Source organism: Melospiza melodia, chromosome 6 (assembly GCF_035770615.1).
Source record: "Melospiza melodia melodia isolate bMelMel2 chromosome 6, bMelMel2.pri, whole genome shotgun sequence".
Taxonomy (NCBI): Eukaryota; Metazoa; Chordata; class Aves; order Passeriformes; family Passerellidae; genus Melospiza; species Melospiza melodia.
Window position 1 is genome coordinate 11,388,294 of NC_086199.1, and position 23,789 is coordinate 11,412,082.

The following is a 23,789-nucleotide window of genomic DNA, read 5'->3' on the forward strand; positions in this document are numbered from 1 at the left end:
GCATGAGTTTCTTTGGTATATATGTTAAAAATCCATCAGTCTATGTCTGGCAATGTCTGAATGTCCTTCCAAAAGATCTAGCAAAACAGTACAAGAAGTAATACAACAACAGAGCCGTTTGTACCAATATCAGTCCTTTGATAATTCAGGTGATTATCTAATGCTAACATATGAAAGTTTTCATAATTTGATATATACAAGAGGCCTAAGTTCATTAAGAACAGAACTGCTGCTTGTCCTTGAGGAAGATGGCCTTGGTTCTATTTTTTGAGGCAACACTTTTAGAAAGGAACAGTGGATGAGTTTCAAAGCTAACAATTAAGTGTACAAGTCATTAGGCAATGTTAAACAGCAGCAGGCTCAGAATTTTCTAGGAGAAGTTGGAAACTTTTGGCAAGATGGATGACTATGAGCTCCAGGAGTCAGGCCACGTACCTGTGGAGGAACATAACAGCCCAAACACAAGGTTGATACCTGTTCTCACCCCTTCAGGTTACCAAATTATAATTGGCTAATGGGGGAGAAAAGGGAAGAACAACCATTTTCATCTCCTTTAAATCTCAACTGAGGTTTATCCATTAGATCAAAACCCAACTATGACCCGCAAGCAGGACAGAAGGCGCATGCTGATCATGGGAAATTCCATTTATTAGACTGGAAAGACTAAAAAAAGTTTTGAAGGTCCTTTGCATGGAAATATTTCCACAAAGGTACAAACAAGCCTTCCCTTTTAAAATTTAAAAATTTAAATTCACTCAGAGAAGTAACACAGTTCATCGCTACTATGGAAGCATCTCAGAAGCAAATTAAGATGTCTCCTCTATCCACCTTTCCTCCCAGGAAGACTGCTCACTTCTTACAACAAAGAGTGATTGTACCTTAAATATTGACTGAATTTAAATGTGCCAAAGAATTAAAGAAAATTAGGATTTAAATAAACAAATGTGCTCAGACTGAACAAGTTCACCATCCTTAAAACAGCTACTTAGGTGGATGGTGCAAGATGCATTCTAAGGTGTAGATTATAGTTACACAGAAAATACAGAAGGAATAAACCAGATTAATTTTCTGCTGCAGAAAATACTAAGAGGAAAAAACCAGTATCATGACATGTGACTTTGAGATTTTTTGGTATGCTTTTATAATCAGATTAGGCTAGTTTCAGAGTATAATAAAATATTATTACCCTCAAAAAAAGCAAACTCAGCACATGTAAAGGCACAGCACATGCTTGAAATGCATCAAGTTCTTGGAAAGTATTGGAAATTTGGTAAGTGACAATTATCCTGGGATTTTTGTATTTTTAACATAATGTTGTTATAATACAGGAAGATTACTACAAACATGTTGTAAGGATGTGTTAGAAATGACACTGTTCAACATTTTCATAAACACCACAGAAGATGAATAGCAAGGTCACACAGTTTGTTAAAAGCTGTGCTCATTGTCAATTCAAACTTGTCAAAGAAGGCTAGAGAAAAATCTCACAGTACTGAGCAAGTTAATTCAACCTATTAGAGCTTTCCAAAAGCTGATAAATGTAAAGAAATGTGGGTGAAATAGCTGTCTGCGTACATTTATTAGTTCTATCTTATTCAGAAGGTATGGACTGCTGCTGAGCTTCTAACTGAAGATTTAGAAATGAATAAAACATTCTTTTAGCATGCCAGTGTTTTTAATACTGCATGCAGTTCCAGTCACCCATCTTTAACAGTTTGCTAAAACATGGTAAGAATAATTTAAAACACCATTAACACCAAAAACTGTGAGTTAACAGAAGTAAAAGTACTACTAATAGGCATCCTAGCACCAAGTATTAAAATGTTTGCCTTAGTAACTAAAAAGAAATTAAGGGGCATAAAGAGAGTTTACAGTAAGAATATTGTTCTTTGAGCTTGGATTAAAAAAAAAGACATTTAAATTAATATTGTAATTCTTTTATGCTACAGCAAGGTCAATAATTCTTTGGTCCCACAAGAACCAAAGAATGACAGAATCATAGAATAATTTTCACCACAAGGGACAGTCATTTCTGCTACTCTAATCCCCCACTACATAAACCCAGCTGCTCTCCAGTCAAAGTACTTCCAATTACAGAGATTTCACAGCCCCTTCTGGAATCTTGTTCCAGCTTTTAACCACTTTTATGGTGAAAATATTTTCGCCTTGTGTACAATTGCAATCTCCAGAGTTTGCCAAGTCATACTGGTTACTTTTCATTCCCCCACTGTGGATTTCTGAGAGGAGCATGGCTCTGTGCTCTACACCCTCCCATCAGTTAGTTGAGGATCAAATCTCCCCTTAACCTTCCTTCCTTTAGGCCAAACAAATCCAGTTCCTTCAGCCTCCTTTGTACATCATGAGGTAAATGGCTGCTGTTCTGTGGGCTGAGTTTGGTCTGTACTACTTCTGAAGTGAGAGCTTTGGGCTCTGCTTCCCTTTTAATTACAGAATGGATAATTTTTTATTCTTCTTTTAGCTCAGACACAATTCCTGCAAAGCAACAGTCTAGCAACAGTTTTTAGCAACTCTGGTTAGACAGAAGTATTTTCAGGTCAATTATTTTTCACGACAAACACGTGAACACATTCTTTCTAAAATGAAAGTGCCAAGCTTTTCTCCTTTAAGATATAAATTGCCCAACTAAACAAAGATCTTGCACCACCTTTGAGGAACATGCAAATTTCTATCTAAATACTCAGATATTTACATCACAGAAACACTACCACTGACATTTTTTGCCCTGAAGAACACTATGTAAAGGTGGAATCTGAAATACCTTCCATGATCCCTCACACAAGATGAACAAGGAGCGCACAGAAAAAAATGGACAAAGTTAACATAAATCATCTTTGAAAAAAAGTCAAAGCACCTTGCACAAAATCTAAAGTAACTTCAATAATGACAAGTCAAATCTGTCAAAAAACATTTGCTGCTCTGGAAGGCAAAGGAGAAGGATGGACAATGAGATATTTGAAACATGTTATGGCCTACAGGAAGCATCAGTTTGAGTTAACATAGTATCAGGGTGTTCTCACCCTTCTTCCCACACAATTTTCAGTATGTCTTGCAAAACATCTTGAAAATAACTTTTGAAAAGCATGAACAGCAACCAAGCCATTAAAGTAACCTTTATATTCTAATTCTGCCACTGCAGATCAGAACAGAGTTTTATATGTATTTTGTTCAAAATATGTCTTGAGTTCATGGAGACATTGGCATCTGGGCTACTTCTATGGTCTGACAAAACAATATTAAGGGATTTTTGTCATCAACACTGGTATCAACACATTTTCCTAATGAAAAACATCTCCTCCCCCCTGAGAATTCATATTCTGCCTACAGAATGAATGACTATTATTTTCTACCTGTTACTACACGCTGTACTATAGTTATGGTTTTGAACACTCAACAGTAAATATGAACTGGTAGCTCTGAAGTCTAGTGGCAAACATTTACTGTTTGTCCTAATCCATGCAGCTTTTACAGCTGCTTTCTCTGACTGAAGTGCTGAGATGGAAATCAAAATGTTTCCTTTCCTCAAGCCTCACCTTGTTTTTGTGGCTCATCTGCTCAGGGCCCTGAATTCACTCCTGAAAACACCATCCAGACCTGCTTCCCTCCTTGCTGCAGAAGTGCTAAATTCATGATACCTAATAACTCTCTGTGCTTAGTGTCACCTTGATTGCAAGTGGCCTGTCAATGCACAAAGATCCTAAAGGAGCTCTCCATGCAGATTTCCCATGCTGAGTTCCTTCAGCTGCATTGGTTTCACAAGGTCAAGCCTCCATCCAAGATCACAAACCACAGCAGTTATTCCATGGCTGTAACAGCTGCTTAAACTGAAATTGTGATTTCCCTTGAAGCCTTATATCATTCCAATACCACTATGTTTTCAGTTGATGACGGCAATAAGTGACAATCAATTCAAGGGCATAATGCTCAGCTACCTTTGTACTCTAGAAAGACCAATGCAGCAGCAGCATAGCTCAGATCCCCAGGAGAGCCTGTTGCTGACTGAAGGCTCACTACCCCAACAGGCCAACCACTCTCACTGAGGCAATGTTTTCAGCACAAGCAGATAACACACAGCAATGGTGCCACACCACTTGCATTTAGCGTGGATTAGGCTCTTTTGGTGCTTGTTATTTTCCACCAGTGGGTCAAAAGTCACCTGCATTTCTGATTTCTACACACTGCTCTTGAACAACTGCCAACAATCTACAGTTGTGACAAAGGGCACAGTCTTGCAGTACCTGAATGAAGAGAGCAGCTATTCTGACACTGAGCAGGCTCAGCTGACAGTCCTGTGTCTGCTGAACAAGTGCTCAGTGCAGAGGGACACCAAGCTGGGAAGTCAACACACCAGGATGCAGACCAACGAGGCACATGACAACCACTGAGGCGACAACCAAGGCCACAGCCTGAGCCTGAAGCCAGCTCCTGAATCAAAGGGGAACCCCAACACGCTCACAGCTCTTTCCACAGCACTCTGACTCAGGATTATGTGGCTGCACCATACCCAAGGTAAACTTGAGTACAGGCAGCCAAATGAACTGCTGGAGGATGGGGTATTTGTGGCCATGACACCTCCTACCCTACAAGTACCCACTGCTCCTTCCTTTGGTGATGTTGGACACAACAGTGTCAGCAACGGCAGTCAGTAAAATTCTGACATTCTTATTTCCTATTCACAGGACTTTAACATAATTTTAAAAAATCAATTGCATCTTTTTCCAACTGTGTTGCTTATGTAAAGCTGTAAGCAACCCAGACAACAAAGCTCCTTACAGTTCAGGATGCACACGACAAACCATGTCTGGCATGATATTGTTGCTTGCTAAAAATTTTCTTTTTATTCTGCAAGCATTACATATTTCATATGATCCAGGTACAGAAAGTGCTTTGGAATTAACTTTATAAGTAAGATTGCAATTTTTATTTTCAATTAAGTACTAACAGTTTAGTCCACAAGGCTTCACATACTTTTTAGAAGCAAGATTGAGTTCAAATATGGTACCTACACCATCTCAAAATTTAAAAAAATTTATGGAACTGGTGCTTAAGAAATTTTTTTTTTATTTCAACAAACGATATCTATGAGAAACACCCAAGGGGCTTATGCCCCTACCCCCTGTCCTTGACCTTGAAGTTTTAGCTCTTACAGTTGCCCAGAGGAACACTTCTACTAGAAATTTAATCCTATATTACAACAGATGATGCAAAAGGACAACTGTAAAAGCAGCATGCATTGGGACAAACAGTAATAATGTGTCATTAGCCTTCAGAATTACCAGCTAATTTTTACTGCCATTAGAGTTTTGTATGTATTGCTCTGACAGGCTTCATTTTGGAAGCATCAGTAGCATCAGCACAGCTGGTGACATGAGGTACGCATAAAAAACCCAAAGGAACTTCTGAGGTACATATGAAAAACCCAAAGGAACTTCTGCACACTTCAGGGTGCATGAAAGAGATGCTTTGCTCTCCCGGTGTCAAGCAACTCCTCTGGGCTATAATATCAGAAACCCATTCTATTTCCTGCCACCTGAAAAATGAAAAACAATCAATCTCCCAGTAATTCTTTAATTGCTTACAAGAAACTCTACTCTCATAATCCACTGAAAAACTGTAACCAACCAAACAGAAAAAAAAAACCATATCACCCAAAAAAACCCTAAACCACAGACCCTTTAACTTCTTCTTTGCTACTATATTATTCAGTGCACCAAAAATGTAGGTCTTGGGAAAATAAATTTCAGAACAGTTTCTTAAAATCCATGGTTTCCACAATTATGTATTATTGGAGCAAAGGCAGGATAAGGACTTCAATAACAAGAACCTTGTTATCATATTGAGACAAAGGATTAAGGAAAATCATTGCAATATTTCATCATTCTGATTCCAACCTTTGTTTGTTTTTCTAACTTGAACCTTTAAAAGGTGGTGCTTTTCCCCTTCCAAAAGGCAACACCTATCTGAAAATGAAGATGATTTGTGTACAGAGTGCCAAGCAAAGGCTTGTCCACAGGTCAGGCAGCTCCATTTTATTCCCTTGACAACAAGCATAGTCCCTATTTGAAATCAATGGAATTTTACTGCATTTCCTCCCCAGTCACAGATCAAAATTAGTTTTCTAGAATTCATCTATTGCCACTTCAGACAGAGCAGGTTATGGCTCTTTTAAAAGTTAAAGAGAAATCATGATTTTTAAATACGTGAACACCCATGTTCCTACTTAAAAGAACAGACCTCTGAACAGTTGGGGTTTATAAACTTCCAAAGCAAAATTTTTTCAGAGTATGGAATATTAATGAAAAAAAAAATTTCTTTCCAGTACTAACATCTAGCCTATGCCAGTGAAAGCTGAGAAGCAAAGAATTAAGAACGGTACAAGCTATGTTTCTTGCATATAAATACCATTGTTCAAGATGTGCTCATCCCAGCTAATACATGTTCTGCCTTCATAAAGTTCTAAGCCAGAAACACCCTACAGCAGATATTAAAAAAAGGACTGGCTGCTTAAAAGCCAGCTAAAAAATACACCCAAAACCCCCCAACACAATGCAAAATTTTACTACGTAAAAAATACAGAACAAGAGATACACACTCGATTGTACAGAAGCGTCATACCAACACGTATGTTCAAATAACAGAATATGTAATTTGCAATACACTAGTTCTATATACCCAAAAGAACACATTCTGTGAAGAACTGAACATTCAGAACTGCACAGCACGGCAGGCACACAAGAGCTTGCTTGTTAAAGCCAAACCGCATCTCTTCTAGGAAATGCCTTCTAAATACATAAAGGATATTTTCATAGTAAGTGTCACATCTCTTTCCCCCCTCCTTCTCTGACACTTCCAATTCTTTCACAAGCTGCAGTGCACACTAAGGCAGCTCTATCCAAACAATTCAAACAAAAAAAGGCTTTGAAGCACACCAAAGGTTTGCCCTTATTCTCTAGAAACGCTATAGGGATAACTCGGCTCTTCCCTGCCCCCCTCAGTACCTTTCTGGGGTAGTGACTTCACATCCTTTGACATCAGCACAGCTTGGAAGGGGGATGGGAGAGTTACGGCAGAAAGCTGTAAAACCTGCTTTTAACTATGTATGCAATGCCACCATGAATTCTTAAACCTTCCCCGAACACACTTAACAGAAAATGGATTTTGCTCTCCGCCGGCTTTACCGCGGCTGTAACAAACCGAGAGGGATTGAGCTACAAAGGACTTCCTGCTCCCCTTCTCCGAGCTCCACAATAGCCATTTATTCGCTCGTCAGAGGGTCGCGATTCACTCTCGCACGCACAATAACTCACCTCTAATATGCAAAAGGGCCACGGGCTGGAACGGCCCATTGGAATTGGCTGCGTCAACCACCATCCTGCTGCCAGCTCTGTTACATGTCAACATCTAGGCTCCAGCAGGCACGGCACTGTATTCCTTAAGGCAAGAAACCAGCCTCCATTTTAGTTTAAAAAAAGACAGAAACTGAAGCGCTCTGCAGCTGGAGGGAACTGGCTGGGGAGTGATGTCAGCGGGCGGGAGGAGCCCCATTGGCCGACGGCTGCAACTTCAAATGACACCGAGGAGGCCGCGAATGAGCGCGGCCGGTGCGGGGCTCCCCCCGCGCCCGCCACGGCCCCGCGCCGCCCGCGGCAGGGGCGGAGCGGCTGCGGAGATGACGGCCCTGCCGCGTTGGGTTCGGGTTTTTTATTATTGCCAGGATGATCTCATTGCTGCTGTGGTACCCCCGCCCCCTCGATAATATTCAGTAGCACCTGCTAGAAAGAGCGCATGCAGTTTTATTTTTCCTCATTCCTTGGCCTTTCCTTCAGTACGGTTTCTCAGGATTATCAAACCAATGTTTAATTTAACCGTGGAAAAACACAGCACTGAGGGTAATATCTACAACTTCAGCTTTCAAGGGCCATAACAAAAGGTAGTTGGTTTACAGTAAGATACAGGTCCTTAGATTATTACTGTTGATTTAGAAATATAAAACCGCATAAACATTCCTTGCACTGTTTCAACGCTGGTTACTAGTATGTACATAACAAATAAAAATGCATATATATGACAAGCAGATGAAAACCTCATGTTTCATGCTGAATATGTCTTTTAATCTAGAAATGGATCTGGATACTTCTATCAATCTAGAAATGGATCTGCCTTCAGTTTATGTTAATGTTTCTAAATTTGGATATTGCACAATACTGGTTTTCCTTTCTAAAAAGATCCGTAATTATAAATAACTTTTAAAACTATTAATGAAAAGTAAAGAAAATTACGAAGAAACAATATATAAGCACATGGAAGCAGTTTTCCTGCATAATCTCGGAAGTAGAATAAAAAAGGCATAGCATAACAATTTCTGAACTTGTTAGTTTGATTATTTAAGGTACTTACAACAAAACTGTGAGCAGCCTTTTTTTTGGTCATATGAGACTTGCACATTTATTTTTACAATGAGCTATTTGAAGGACCATTTTGTCTGCTGGGAGTGATGTTCAGAGAAACTGGCACTGTTACTTGTGCTGTCTCCAGATCTGTCCTTCTGCCCAAATATTGTATGTCACATACTAGTGCAAATGGGTATGCAGATTACTGCATCTATGACACTGTCTTAATTTATATCTCAAGAAAGAAAAATTTATATGCTCAAGAAAGAGAAAAAAAAAGGGTGCACATCAGAGGACACTTTTTGATTAAGTAACTTGCTGATGAAAAATTGATATAAAAACAAATTATAGGGCATATGTGTACCTGGTTAGAAAAATTACATCACACTACAATAACGTACTGTCAAAGGTGAGTTAGAGCTGTACTGAATATTATTCAATTGGTGAAGGGAAAAGACTAACTGGGATATAAAAAAGAAGAATATCATCCATAAGACACACAAAGAAATCAATTGGATTTAATGATTGCTGACAAGGCCCAATTTGAAGTAGTACATTCTGGATGTAAACCTGATGAGAAAGCCCAAAGACAACAAATCTTTAAAATATTACTTAGTTAAAAAAATAAAGCTCCTGTTTGATGTGGTGTGTAGGTTGTTTGTTTGTTTGTTGGTTTGTTTTTAAATAAAATGGACTTGACTGAGAATATCCAAGTATTTTAAAGAATAATTATGGAGGTGGAAGAAATTAATCTTTCTACATTCACTACAAACAGTAAATGCATTCTACCTCAAAGAAGATTAGGTTAGAAATTAAATTAAATCCTCTCACAATAAGCACACTTAAAAAAACAAAAAACCCGCCAAGTTTCTAGTAATTTAAAAAATGACCAAACATAATGTGTGACATAAATGTAGTTAATCCTGCTTTTGACAACATCAAAACAAGCCACATGAACTTTTTAAACCTCTTCTCTGAGACTACAAAGATTCGAATCCTTTGTCCTTACAATGTAGGCAAAACCAGGGAAGGTGTATCCTCAAAAATGTCATGTTTTTTATCTATATATCCCTTGAGTATACCTTAGAATCATAGGATCATCAAGGTTGGAACAGACCTTTGAAGTCAACAAGTTCAATGTGAGTTTTAGCCTTTCAAAATAAAAAACTACCATAGACATATGCCTTTTAAAAAAATAGATTAAAACCTAGACTGACCTTTAACAGGGTTTTCTACAAGATTTTGATGGATGAAGGAAAAAACAAAACAACTTGGGTATTTTCTGAAGTATTTTCACATGCAGGACCTTGTAGCAAATTCTGTTTCTTTTCCTGATATTAAAGCAGAATTAGATTATTTTATAGTAATAAACCACAGTACAAAGTGGCAAAAATAAGGTTAAAAATTCCAGTTTCTCTGGTAACTATATATTTAAGAACAGCTGCTCTATCACTCCTCTCTACTCATGACTGCTTTAATGGGCAGCTGCTGCCTCTGTCTCTCTGGAACTGCTTGCAAAGATTAAATAGACAGGAAGGCTGTCCCTGTGGCCATGGACACAATTTCACAACAGAGCAAAAAGGGAACATTAGTTACAGTGGCATTTCCTAATTTACACATAAGCAGGACTTTTATTGTTGGAAGTTCATTAGCAAATTTTAGGTAGTGGTTTAAGAGTCAAGCCCCCTAGAAAATTCTTCATTAGAGAGTAAATGTGACATTCACAGAACTAGCAATACTATTGGCAGATAGGACTCAGTCACATTCAGGAAGTTTTCTTTTGCAAAAATGTTCTCATTCCTTCTTTTTTGCTGGACTCTGATAGGTCTGAGTCCAGTACTTTAAAAACCCAGAGAAACTGGTTAAAATACTCATAAACCAGTGTGTTTCTGGTGTAATTCTGTCAGGACACTAGTGAAGCTGAAGTACTTTGGTCTTCATTAGACCTTTTGCTGGTTAACAACATCTGCAGTTTTCTCACCATTGTACAGATTGAGAGTACATTCTGCTCAGGAGGTTTTTATACACTCCCTTTGTTTCAGTTTTAAAATATTTGATTTGCCACCAAAGGAAAATATTTATTTAAGTTGAATTATTATGAGCAACTTCATTTGGGAAAAAAATTGCAAAGAAAATTGAGTTAGGAATTGACTTCCTAATGGAAGAGAAAGAATATTAGTGCAAGTGGAGCAGAGCTAATGAAGATCAATGGGAGGAAGAAGAGCTTACTTTAACAAATTTATGAAGACATTTCTGTTGTAAGAAAATGAAAAACAGTATTAACTTCAGCTATCGATTTTTAGAATTAAATGAACAAAAAACCATATTGACAATGTAATGAGACTGTAGCTATTCCAGGTTTCCTCTGAACCCTGCTCATCACTTCCAACTTTCCAATGATGGGAATGAAGGAAAAATCCTATAAAGTTCTCAGGATATAACTGGTTGGAAGGGGCCTTACAAGCAGATCCTTTAGTTAGGATCCAGCATTATAGCTAATGAATACTCTTTACACTTGGAGGCTATGTGCCACTTTTTCAAAAACAAACACTCCATTTAGGTTATTGATTTTAAAAACAACCACTAACCCTGCTTCTCATCAGCCCACAACACATATAGCAAATTCACGTGCCCAAAGGTTGCCTTTATTTCCATTTTACACCACCTACTACTCTAACTGAATTAATGGCAGGAACAACAACATAATATAATTAAAATTGCACAAACTTCTACTTATATGAAGACACTTGGCTTGGTTACCTCTCAGACTGTATGAGTTTTCATTTTTTGACTGAGAGAGGAAGGGAAGATATTGAGTCTGAGCTCTAAGGTTATTAAAGACACAATTGCTGAAATTGCTATTCCTCATCAACCTAAGCCAGCCTTGTTGCAGGGCCCCTTCCTGCACTCCTTTCTGCTTTACATTTGAAAATATTTTGCTCTCATCAGACCCACAGCTGAGCTGGTGTAGTTCCCTAAACCAACAGAAAGCCACTTTATTGTCAGGTTAGTTTTCTGCTAACCCAGACTGTGTTCCATGGCAGTCCAGGCAGAGCTAAACCTTCAGGACCTATTGCTGCAATCCCCTCTCTTCTGAGGCTCAGGTGCCCAAGCGTCTGAAATTGCTGTACAAGGGTTGTGCAGCTGCATGGCTGAACCAGATTAGGAAACTGAGCACAGTTAAAATGAGAAAAGGGTGAGTTTGAGCCATGTTGATTCCATTATCTGGCCCACCAGACAGACACCCAAAAAAGGGACAGGAATAAACATGACTTGCTTTTTCTGGTACGAGCAATATAATTTACTTTCCCCCCCCCTCCAATCATAACCTACACTAAACTTACTGTTCTCATAAATGATGTCAGGCTATAAGAAAATGGGGGTCTCATCACAACCCTGAACAGTGACTTACTCAAAGACAGTAACTTTGTTTTAGAGAAGGAAAGGTACTGGACACTACACATTCTGGAGGAGAACCTGCAGCAATAAGAAGGATATGGGCTTCTCCTTCTAGGTTCTGACTAAATCCAAGGACAGCCAAGAGGAAATTCTTCAGGGAAACAGAGGCAGTAAACACCATGTTAATACTTAGCTATCAAAAGAAATACAGAGATAAGAAAAAATACTTACCTGGATAAATGAAAGGGATATGAACTGTCATGCAGCTTCCTTAAAAAATTTCCATAACTCAAGCACGGCAAAAGACAATTCCTCATTGAAAAATTTATAGTATTCACTCCTTCTAGTACAGTAAAATTTGGTTAAAGAGGAATTGGTAAATGTCTCTGACTGGATTTCCTGTCTCTATCTGGATTTCCTAATATTTGCACAGTCACTGTAGCACACAGGTTCAACAGTGCCAAGTTTTCCTTCAATCAATCTTGTATACTCAAGAATTTTTGTGAGTGGGGACAGGAAGAAAAACCACCAGTAGATACTGGTTGAGTTTAGAAAGCTGTATAAGACCATTACCTTAAAAGAAACCTTTTTTTAAAATAGCATTGGTACAAAAAAGTAATTCCTAGGGTAGATAGCAGAAGCTCATTTCAAATACTGGCACACTACTTTAATCAAGCCCTGTGCAAAATCCACCAAAACAACACCAAACTCACTGATGTCTGTGGCCTTATTACATAGGTCACACGTACCACTTTTAAGAAATAAAGTGTAAAAATAACATTTAAAGAGTAAAAATTTGAGACCAGGCTAGTTAACCAACAACCCTGATTGATATCCATGTGTAAAAATTCAATGTTTGATCTCTAGAGGTCTTAAGAAGAAGGAAGTTCAGTGCAGCAGCAAAAATGTGAAGGTCTGAGTATAATGAGGATCTATGCAATGGAACAAAATGTTCCTTTTGTGAATGAGAGCATAATAAAAGGCATTTTAAGAGAGATCTAAATTGAATTCAGATACAGGTTAGAATCTAGAAAATAAGACAATACCACATTTTAAATCCTATTTTTATGGATTCTATCCAAACTTCAGTGGAAACAAGTTGGGTAGGAAATGCTGCCAGTGACAGATGTAGTGCATTCTTCTAACACTTTCAGCTGCTGACTAATGAGTAGGTGTTTGATAGGGCAGTTGAAATAAAAAATGGCTCATTAATCCAAGCCTATGATTTCATGTAAAACTAGCTGAAGGAAAAGAATTCACACACTCAAGCAAAGTATTTTTCCTCTACAACCTTCTTTTTTTGGTAGTTCTTCATTCATTAGGTATCATGTTTCTTAATCTTTAAAATGCTACATAGCAATTCAGACAGGATAATTTCTAAATATTTAAATATTAATTACTTTATAACCACTGATAGATCGTATGTTCCTGTATGAACACCAAACGACTGTCAGCTTTTGGTTTAAGAAATGTATATGCTAACCACAGACATTTTAATGATTATTTTAAACATCTACAAGAAAAATCAGTACGGGAAAGTGTTTAGGCAGTACTGATAATGCTTTTAAAGTCAAAGTTCAAGGACAAAGTTGCTAAAGTACAGGACAAAGAGCCCCCCCAGTTCCTTCACATGATACAATACATACATCCACTGACAATACACACATTCAGCCATACTCATATAGGAAAGAACAAGCTTCTGCAGTATTTTCCATTATGGACTTTTTGTTTGTTTCAATATATTAAATACAACGATGGGCTGCCAAAAAAACCTATAAAAGCACAAACACAGTCAGGACCAGAAGGACAGCATTTAGCACACTCAGTTATTCCACTACAGTTCACAGTTCACATATGAAGGAGAGGAGAATGATCTGTTTCACAAAACTGCATTCATTGATATTTTCCATGAGAATTAATTTGTTTTGCCTCAGTGTCTTGCCTTTTAAATGAATTGTGTATTAGGGTAAATTATATTTTATAGCAGCATTATCTTGTTTAATCTATCATCTTACTTTGCATAAAATACTTTTATCTAAACAGGAATGCTATCACCTTGCAGCTGGACACAATTCCTGAATTGCCATGCATGCACTTAAGAAGTACAATTAAACTGGAAAGGCCAAAGTACTGCATATTTATCCTCTAATAAATTACAAGTGGCAGGAGTAGGTTTCTGCAATGAAAGTGATCTTAAACATTGAGATCTCCAATTTCAGCAGCTTATATGAAAATTGCTCCTCAAAACCCCAAAGTAGCCCATTAGTGCCATGATTCTCACAAATTCTATTATATGGCACACATCCAGTCAGTCTCTTTTGCATCATGAAAACAGAAGCTAGTTTTAAATGAACAGGTAACAGACTCTGCTTAAATTTAAATGTATTCCAATAAGAGTTTGTAGAAACTATCAACATATATGGTTGAATTTCTCTGCAGTACCGAGAACAAAACTTGACTTGCTTTCTCATTTACTTGATATCAGTTTTGCTTACTTATTGGTACTCTGTGCTTGAGAAAAACACAATAATTTTACATTTCTGACTTCTTGAGCAATTCTCACTTTTTCCTCCTTCCTCATGGTTTCAACAGTTTTATCAATCAAAATTTGGTACAATTGTTTTTTTAGGTATCAGACTCAAACTGAAATCACCTCTTCTGCAACTTTGATTCATGAGACTTTAATATTTTACAGATGATGAAAACAGAGCTATCTCCTAGACAGCCATTTACAACTTAAAAACATTAGGAAAGCTTTAATAATGCTTGCCTCCCTATCAGAGTCCTGTATCACAGGCAGACAAGTTGAGACACCACCCTGATGTTCTTTTACACAGAACAGAGTCAGAATTTGGCAGAGCTCTGAAGTCTCTGCTTGAAGAAAAACAAGAACCATGCTCTCTGCATGAAATGTGCTCAGAAAAATGACCTGTCATGTTCCTTTCTTTTCCACCCCCCACTTTTATTGAGTAGGTTTTTTTTGCATTGTTTTTGGGTTTTTCAAATAGATATGACTAATAGTACTTCTGATGTTGAAACCATGCTAAAGCAGAAACTGACATCATCAGAAGATCAAAACCAGGACTGATCAAAATGTGTGGTAAGATCTTAAAACAACAAATACCAGAATCTGTTTAATCCTATCACATGCAGATATTCTACATTAAAAAACCAATTCTATACTTCTCAGCACTAAAAGTCACTACACATTCCTCAGCTGTCAATGTAGCTTATTTCTTCCTACCTTCATAAAAACATTTATAAGAATATTGTATCCACATGTTTGAGATCACAAGTCCAACTCCAAGAGGCAAATAGTAACTTTTAAAATAAATTGAGAACTGTATTTGAAAATAAAAGCTGATGTCCAATCTCTGTTGCATCTAACAATGTTCACCTTTATCTGAAAGAACCTCCCAAACAAAACCAACAAAAAACTTCAATCCCAAATGCACAAACTGAATCATGACACTGCATCCCAAGAGGCCTTTATATGGCTGTGAAAGGATTTTACCCAGCTTTAAAAAAGTATATATGAAATTGCTACCAAAAAAGCATATTTTTGAATCATGCCCAAATTTACATATGCATGACTAACATATGTTCATTGGGAAAGTTTGCAACGTTTTGGAATATTAAGTAGTACTGACTTATTTTTTCAAATTTGTTATTCTAGAACTGACAGGGAACATTGCTTTTAATGAGTATTACTGGAAGGTTAAAGTCAGATTTGTGACACAACTGTATTTGACAGTGCATGAAACATTTTATCCTATTTAGGGTGTTTTAACATTATATTTTTAAATTCTCATTGTGACATTTTCTTACATATTGTCATGATTCAGACTGTATCCTTAAAAATCTCAACACTTTGTACAGTCATTTCTCTATTTTACAGTTTACTACATTTACTGTTTACTAAAATTAGCACATTCATGGAAAATAACTTACAAATACATTCACCTGTTTGCACAGTTAGAAATCTCACTTACTATGAAAAAATTACCAGAAATGTAAAAATGAATTCATAAAGCTGAAATGAGCATGCAAAAAACACAAACTCTCTTCACTGTGTCAGTGCTCAAGTGTGCACAACCTTGGATATGCTACTTTTAAAATATATTTACATAATAATATTGAACACTTACACTGTTCATTTCCCAGAGAACACATTTTTAAAGTTTTAAACAATTTTAACTATTCATGTAATTCTAATATTTTATATTTAATATACTGATTTTAACATATCGTAAATTACTAATTGCTTTCTTAGGAAACTAAAAATTAAGAAACTGGTATGTTTCTGAAGGCTGAAGCACCCTTTGCCATTTATATTTGATATAAACAAAGCATTAGTCTGCAAGCTTTCAAATCACAATAAAATAAAACAAAACACATCTTTAGGTCCAGTGTAATTTTTTCTCAATTAACAATTTAAAACAATAATCAATTTTCTGTAACTTAAGTACCTGTACTACCAATGTTAGCAAACAAATAGAACTGGATAGGCAGAAATCAACAAAGCACAAATTTAATGGCACAGATTTTTTTTTTTTTTTTGGTGAAAATAGGGAAGATCTTTTCAAGATGTGTGGCACTGTTCTGAAAGCACTTCTCCAGAGATACTTTAGGTTGTCTGTGGGCAGATGAGCTACCTGTTCTACCCAACTAAATCAGGTTGCACTGCACTGTGCTGCAGGGAGCATAACTAGTTTGCAGCTTTGCTAATATGTGGATCTTGATGTTCCACAAACCAATTACATCAGAGACTTCTCTTTTCTACATTCAGCTCTCTTCTTAAAATCCCTTAATTCATAATCTATTTCCCTTTCTTTGTGCATTATCTGAGCTATCCTGCTCCTCCATTTCCTGGATAATCTGAGGGTGCATAACATAAGTCTTAATTTGCTCCAATGAACACAAATCATATCACACTAATACCAGTCACCAGGGCAAATATGCTGGAATTTCCAGAAGCTTATCATCAGCACTTTGGTATAACACCCAAGAGAAAGTTTGCAGCATACCTGAAGATCAAAAAGCTATTTCTTAAATAAGAAATCTTGATGAAAAGCCACCTTGGCAGCTCCTCCTTTCCCTCCCACTATTTCAAGTGATTTGCTGACCTCATCTCCAGATCTGTGGCACAGAAAAAGGTGGTTATCTCACCAATACCACAGGTCATTTAGATCTTACCAGTTACAAGCTTCCACATATCTCATATGGACTTTAAAGTATGCAAAGACAACCCCATCCTATATTTTGTGCTTAAGATACAGTCTCATGTAAAGTACCTCACACCACACAGTAGTCCCTGCAACACTTGTAAGAAAATACACACCTCTTGCTCTACTACAGACAAAAGAAAGGTTCCCCAGGCACTGTAGCCATAGAAATGCAGCCACCTGTTATGAGTAACAGGAGTTTGAAAGCTGGTTAAGTGCAGCTAACCTGAAGGAACACTATGTTCTTCCCAGCACTTCACAGAAGTCAAACCTGTCTTAATCATTTCAGTCCTTTAAATTATAGCCTGCCAGTCCAATTTAACTCCTGACCAGACAGAGACATTAAACAACACACAAAGATATCCAAAATGAAAGTTTCCCAGATTCACTTGACCCACTAAATGCACATTAAGTCAAGTATCTCTGTATCTTTTAGAGGAACAGCGTGACTGGCCAACAGTATCCTCAGCAACGCCAGCAGGCTGGAATTACATCAGGAGTAAGCACATGCAGGGAGCACAGCCATTATGCAGACATCTGGTGTGAGCCAGGAGATTGGTACAGCTTGGTAACAGAGCTATTACTGCCTTGTCTAGTGAAAGGTGGCAATTACTACCCCTCAGTGGATCAACAACTGCACCAGTGCTCCATAACAAAGTCTGGCCCTTGACAACCTGGGGACGTACACACAGCACCAGGGAGAAGCTCAAGATCTTTTCATTCCTTTCACCTGAGCATGGGGGAGTGAGTGATTGCAGACTCAAGGCAATTACAATGCACAATACTCCTACCATTTCTTCACAAATAGGTACACTGTGTCAAAAAGTGCTAGAATGCTCTGAGAAAATACCTCAGACAGTTTATAAGAATTTTCTTTTTTTCTTACTCCTCCCTCCTCCAACTACAAGCAACATTCTTCTGCATTTCACTGGCTTAGTGGTTTAAACTGCAACAGAGCCAAGGCAGAAACAGATCTTAAACTTCACCTTCACTACTGTAGGATGGGTTAGTTCTCCCCTGTCCCATCTGCACTCATTTTCCCCATTTCCAGCTCTCTGTCCATACTGCTTCTAATTGCATGCTCGGTTCTGGTATCCCTGAGCTGCAGTCCCAGGCACTACTAGAACCACTCTATTTAAAATATGACCAAGGAACAAATTATATTCTTTTTGTCTGAGTCTTTGAACAAGAGGTTCTGTATGCATAACTTCTTATAAAAATCACTACTTTAATTTAGTATCTTTTGCTTATGTCACTCATGCCCTGGTTGTCACAGCTTGTGCATGAACCTTCTATGTCAGTTTAAAAGACAGAACTTATTATTCATAATCTGTGCTGCTAAATAGTCTTATTAAATTTTTAATTCATATATTGAAATGAAGTTTCAATGAAGCAGTAGTTTAGTCTTGAAATATATTAAACAGCATCTTGTCTATAGGCTGCTAAATTAATATGATGGACAGTATTTTAGATTCTTTTTGTAAATACAGTATCTGTGTAAAGAGAAAAATCTTGCAATCTCATTTGATCTGAATGAAATGCAGTGTAATTCAGACAGGCTGGGAAGCAGAGTTCATTTTCAAGAAACACTAATTTATTGTATTAAGAAAATGATGAATGGAGGAAAGAATATAATAATTTTTCCCATAATTTCACATTGCCTACACCAGTACTACTCAACATTTCAGTGATCTATTAGGCTTTCATTGGCAATCTTGAACTCTTGAACACTGTAAAGCAGTATACACTGCTTTTTTTTGTTTCAAAACTGCCTTTTTGTTTCCTCTAAATAAGCCTTCAGAGCAAATAAAAATGATAAAAGCCGGGTTAGTAAGAGAGAACCCATCAATGATCATCATCTTTTTGTCACAGTTGGAAGTAAATATAAATCTAAGAGATAAAACAAGCCTTAAAATCAACAAAGGAAAAATTCATATGCACTAAAAAGGCACCACTCTGCCTGACCCATGCTCATGAAAAACAGACCCATACATAGTGATAGACCAGGCTTCTAACAGTATCAAGAGAAATTGTAGCACAAATGAAGCAAGGTTTGAGCACACTGCTCTGAGGACAGATGCCTAATATTTTGCAAAAAGATCCCAAATAGTCTCCTTTTATGTGAGATGAGTGAATATGCTGTCACACAGACACTGCCTATACTGATTGCCAAGAAGGCAACATACTGGAAGTCCTCAAGTGGAGATCAAACAGAAGAAAAAACCACCCAGTGCAAGTATGTGCAGTTTGCAGATGTGCATACTTGATGTATTATGTATGCTGTCCAGATATTAGAAGTATGACAGCTGAGGTGCTTCTCAATCTCATGCCCAAACTTCCCCACAAGAGTAATTCCACTTTGGAAAGACATACCTTTTAAAGCTGGCAGTTTTTGAAGCTCCCTGTTATTGCTAACATTAAACCTTGAAGAACTCTGACGCTTTTCCTTCTTCACTACAGTCTGTGGTGCTGGTACTTTGATTTTAGATAGTTGTGCTGGGGGAGGAGCACTATTTGATTTTTTGTTTGACACCTGTTTAAAAAGAAATTAAAGTAGTTAATTACAGCTGGACTTAGAAATAAAAAATCTTCACAGCAATGAATGAAGAATGAATATGCTTTTAATGAAACTATTGTATCCTTCATCCTCTGAATGTATTGCCACCTATTCTGCTCATCTTTTCAGCACTTATTTCTGTATCACAGCCCTCATACAGATGGGAATAGATCACCTTGACATATGCAGTAGCCCATTTATTTGAAATTACCAGACAAGTGAAAAGATATTTTCAAATAATGTAGTTCCTCAGCTACTCTCACCTCTCCCCACGTGAGAAGTCCAGGTCTCCTAGGTATTTAAGTTCATCTTCACAGGGACCAGAGAAACTTGTCTGTTTACAGCAGGTGAACCTTTCTCTGCCTGTTCATCCTGTGCCTTGCTGACAGAGTCCTAAGCTTGGCCAGGGCAGTCAGGCTTTGATACAAAGTTAAAGGAGTGAGTCTTACTATTGTAGTAGCTCTAACAGCTTCAAAAACATGGTTTACTGCCTACTCAAAGCAAGCTGCTCTTACTGTAATAATTCTTATTAGATTGTCACTGTACCTCTGTATGAAGTTTATAACACAAATCCAGAAAAATGGTTCCCACTACAGGTTTTCAGTTTGTTGTTATTCCACTGACTACACTTGCTCTCTCTCAAGCTGAATAAAATGCATCATTAACAAAAGCCTGTCAGAACTTGTGGTGCTGCCTTTCTCATTCCCTTTTTTTTTTTTTTTTGAAGGAGGAAAAGCAGGTTTAAAGGAGGCAATAGTTAACTTTCAAAATATGAATAATTTCATGACATTCATTACTAGAATGATAAAACATCCAGGAGTGATCTAAGCTAAAAATAGAGGAACAGCTGACAAGGACCTCTTGCTGCAATATTGTAATTCATTTTGCAGGCCCTTAATTTGCTCTAGAAGTTTCTCAAATTTGCAAACTAGAAGCACATACATCTTAAAATATACCTTGGCACTTCTTCCTTACAGGAAAACCACATTCTTCTCAGAAAGTGCCCACAAGATAAGCAATAGGGAAAAAAATCAGATGGGAATGGGGTTCATGATGGAAATCAAGTTGTAACACTGGTACTTTGGCAGTTTGACTTGATTTAATTAGAATTTTCTTAAGTGTTATAGGTATGAAAGCAGCTTCAGTCCTGCATGGAATAACATCTGTGGCATTTTCATAGAGATAGTGCTAAACCAAGGGAAACCAATTTTCTTCCAATGTTCTAAAAAGTATTTCCAGAAAAGCTTATTCATCAACAATTTGCATAGTTTTGTAGTGTATACATTCAGCATGCATGGAAATGTTACCATACATAAATGTCTACCTTTTGCGTCTCCAAGACTCAAAAGGTAACTCAAAGTAATTTAATTCCACTTTTGTTCTAGTAGTATGACTGGGAAAGAATATATACTTCAAGAATAGATTAACAATTGTATTATATTATACACACAGCACTTAATATATCAAGGATGTCTGAGAGCAAAATTTAGGTTTCATTCCATATAAGATGACCATTTTTCAAATTTAAGATTATAAAAGCAAAACCCCTTTTACAGCCTTATAGAACAAATAAAGGGAGACAGTACAGTGAATATTATAAGTCACAGTTACCAAAAACCACTCTAGAACTTGTTCCAGTAAAAATGGAATACATCAGCAAATTGAAAGAATTTATATACAAGTAATACCTGTTACATTGCATTTTTCAGACTATTTCATTTTTCAATCTCAGACACTAAATGCTTGAAAAAGCTTATGCTGAAATACAAGTGATCTGCAAGGTAATTTCTATCCATTAATTGAAATTTTAAAAAGCATTACAAACAAAAATATTAATAGACTAAACTAAAAGAAAAACAGCACTAAGAATTAGGAAGCAATAACTTACTGAGTATTAAGCAATAAATGCTAATTAAGATGCATCATAAACATTTTTACTGCACAGGATTCTGTACTTTCAATATTGTTTTTGAGCCTAATGGTGTTTTTCTGAACTGGCTACTTTCCACTGCCACCTGTATTTTTTCATTACTTAGAACAGGAAAATCCATTTTCCTGTTTCTTCTATTTCCCAAACAAATTCTCATTTCAAATTAACAGGTGCTGTCATGTGTCTGCACACATGCACACACCTCAGGGAAGCAAGAATTCTAAATTGCAGAAAAATTCTAAAATTAGCCAGAAGTGGTTATTTAAGAGGATGGGTAACATTTCTGACTAGAACTGTTGAAAGAAAGCATTTTTTGTTGCTATGGCAACTTCCCATCTAGAAGCGATGACTCCAGAGTAATTCTAGTCCTGAATCACTGGACCATTTATCCATCAGATTTCCTCCTCCTTCCTACACATCAAGCATGATCACCCCTGCTTTTCAGTCATGCTCCAGAAAGCTGCCAGAATCATTTCTAAAGCATGATTTCAGTGCCATGCAGCTGTTCCCAATGACCTCTGCAACTGGCACTATGGTGCTACCAGGGAAGAGCTCCAGGAGCTGGTCCTCCAGAGCTTGCAGCAACATTGGATAGAAGGGCACCCAGAAAGTGAGTTAAGTCAACTTAAGCCACAAAGCTCAGCAATTTCAACCACATCTCTTTAAAAAAGGCAAACAAATTCAGACTAACAATTGTGTATTCATCCGCTAAAGATTTCAAGGTGACACACTTTCTTTGAGAGTACAGAGATTTTGAGTTCAGCTGGAAGAGCCAAGCTCAGCTTCCTCCTCCCAGGAACAAACCAAACTACCACAGACACCACAGCTCCCAAGAGTAGGTGCTGGACACTGCCACAGCAGTGAACAGTTCAGTGTATTTGGCACCTGAACAGTCAGGCTACAGACACCTTTTTATCAATTCTCTTTCACCAGAAGAAGCAATACCTATTCTTGCCCTTGTTCTGGCAACAACTCCCTCCTACCCAAGTGTTTATATGGACAGACACATTCAATTCTAAAAGTTCTGATAAACATCTAAAAATGTGCACAAACTGCTCTGAAAAATGTCACACTGAGAATGTTTCTTCAAATCATGATTAAAACACAACCCTCAGGTTTTCTGATCAATTTATTTCTGAAAAGCTAGAGCTTTACATACATACTTCAATAAATATTAAGACAATCACCTTAAGTGTGATTTCAACTTTTAAATTCTGATTTTAACAACTGAAGATATACAGCTGATGATCCTCAGTGGCCATGACTAAGCTTAAAATTAATTCAATAGAGTGAAAGGTGGGGAGGAGAGAAAGTTTTTCACCAGTCACAACAGTTCCAAGGCAGAGAGCCCTTGCATCCCTTCATCCCTTGAATCCTGCACCAAGCAGGACGTGGTACATTCCTTTTCTTAACATCACTCTTTTGAGCAAAGTTGGATCTTTCACTCTTTTGACATTATACAGGCAGGTAAAGATAAGAACACAACACTAAGTTTGCAACCAGGGAAAGAAAGACATGAGTAGAGCAAGCACATCCAGTTTTTACAAGTTACAAGTTTTTTACAAGTTACAGCCAGTTTTTAAGTTAAACTGATCATCATCAAGCATCCCACAATGCAACTTTTACTTCTGGACAACTATCTGAGACACAAGAGAGAGTATGGTGGGACCTGGGAGGAGGATCCACCCTGCATGCTGTGTCCATCAGGAATTCTTTCAGGAGAATCCATCTTCCCTTTCTGACAGTCTCCCAGAAATGCTATTCAAGCTACCTCGACAAACAAGGGCAACCAGAACAACTCTGTCTGACCTTACCTTTCAAAGCACAGTAACTGAATTAGACCAAAGGACACAAAGCCTTCTGATCCACAAAATCAAAAGCCAAACCAAGCCAAGCCTAGAGTGAAGTCAATTCTATAATGATGCAGCAAGCTTGCATACTGCTTTCTAAGATATAAGAGCAGGGTGAGCATTTGAAAATAACAGTAAAATCATCTTGATGCAGCTGTCATTAAAATACTTAAAAAACTGGATGGCTTACTAGTGACAAAATCAGATCTCCTAAGCACATGGCAGTAGAGATCCTCTGCCTGAAGAAACAGTGCTGGGCAGCAGGCTGTATGGTGTTTCTTTACACAGATCACTCTAAGACTAATATACACATTTCTGCCCTCTAATAAGTATCACCACTGAATTCAAGTTTATATCAGTGTGCACACCATTCCACAATGGCAACAGCAAAACCTTGAGAAAAAGCTCTGGCCTATGGAA

The 23,789-nt window shown here is 37.5% G+C and overlaps 1 protein-coding gene across 3 annotated transcripts in view; it reads right to left on the reverse strand.

Moving 5' to 3' along the window:
- The window catches only part of PPP2R5C (protein phosphatase 2 regulatory subunit B'gamma), a 71,122-nt gene that overhangs the window by 34,643 nt on the left and 12,690 nt on the right, over nucleotides 1–23,789 (reverse strand). The window contains exons 1-2 of one of the 3 annotated variants that reach the window (XM_063159944.1): nucleotides 19,406–19,529; nucleotides 7,326–7,449 (exon numbers count right to left, since the gene is read on the reverse strand). The exons of 1 other annotated variant lie outside the window; for it this stretch is intronic. In XM_063159944.1, coding sequence (XP_063016014.1) covers nucleotides 7,326–7,419 — 94 coding nt within the window. In that variant the 5' untranslated portion in view covers nucleotides 7,420–7,449; nucleotides 19,406–19,529. Of the gene's footprint in view, nucleotides 1–7,325; nucleotides 7,450–19,405; nucleotides 19,566–23,789 lie in introns of those variants that run through there. One more of the 3 variants, XM_063159943.1, reaches the window with a different exon arrangement.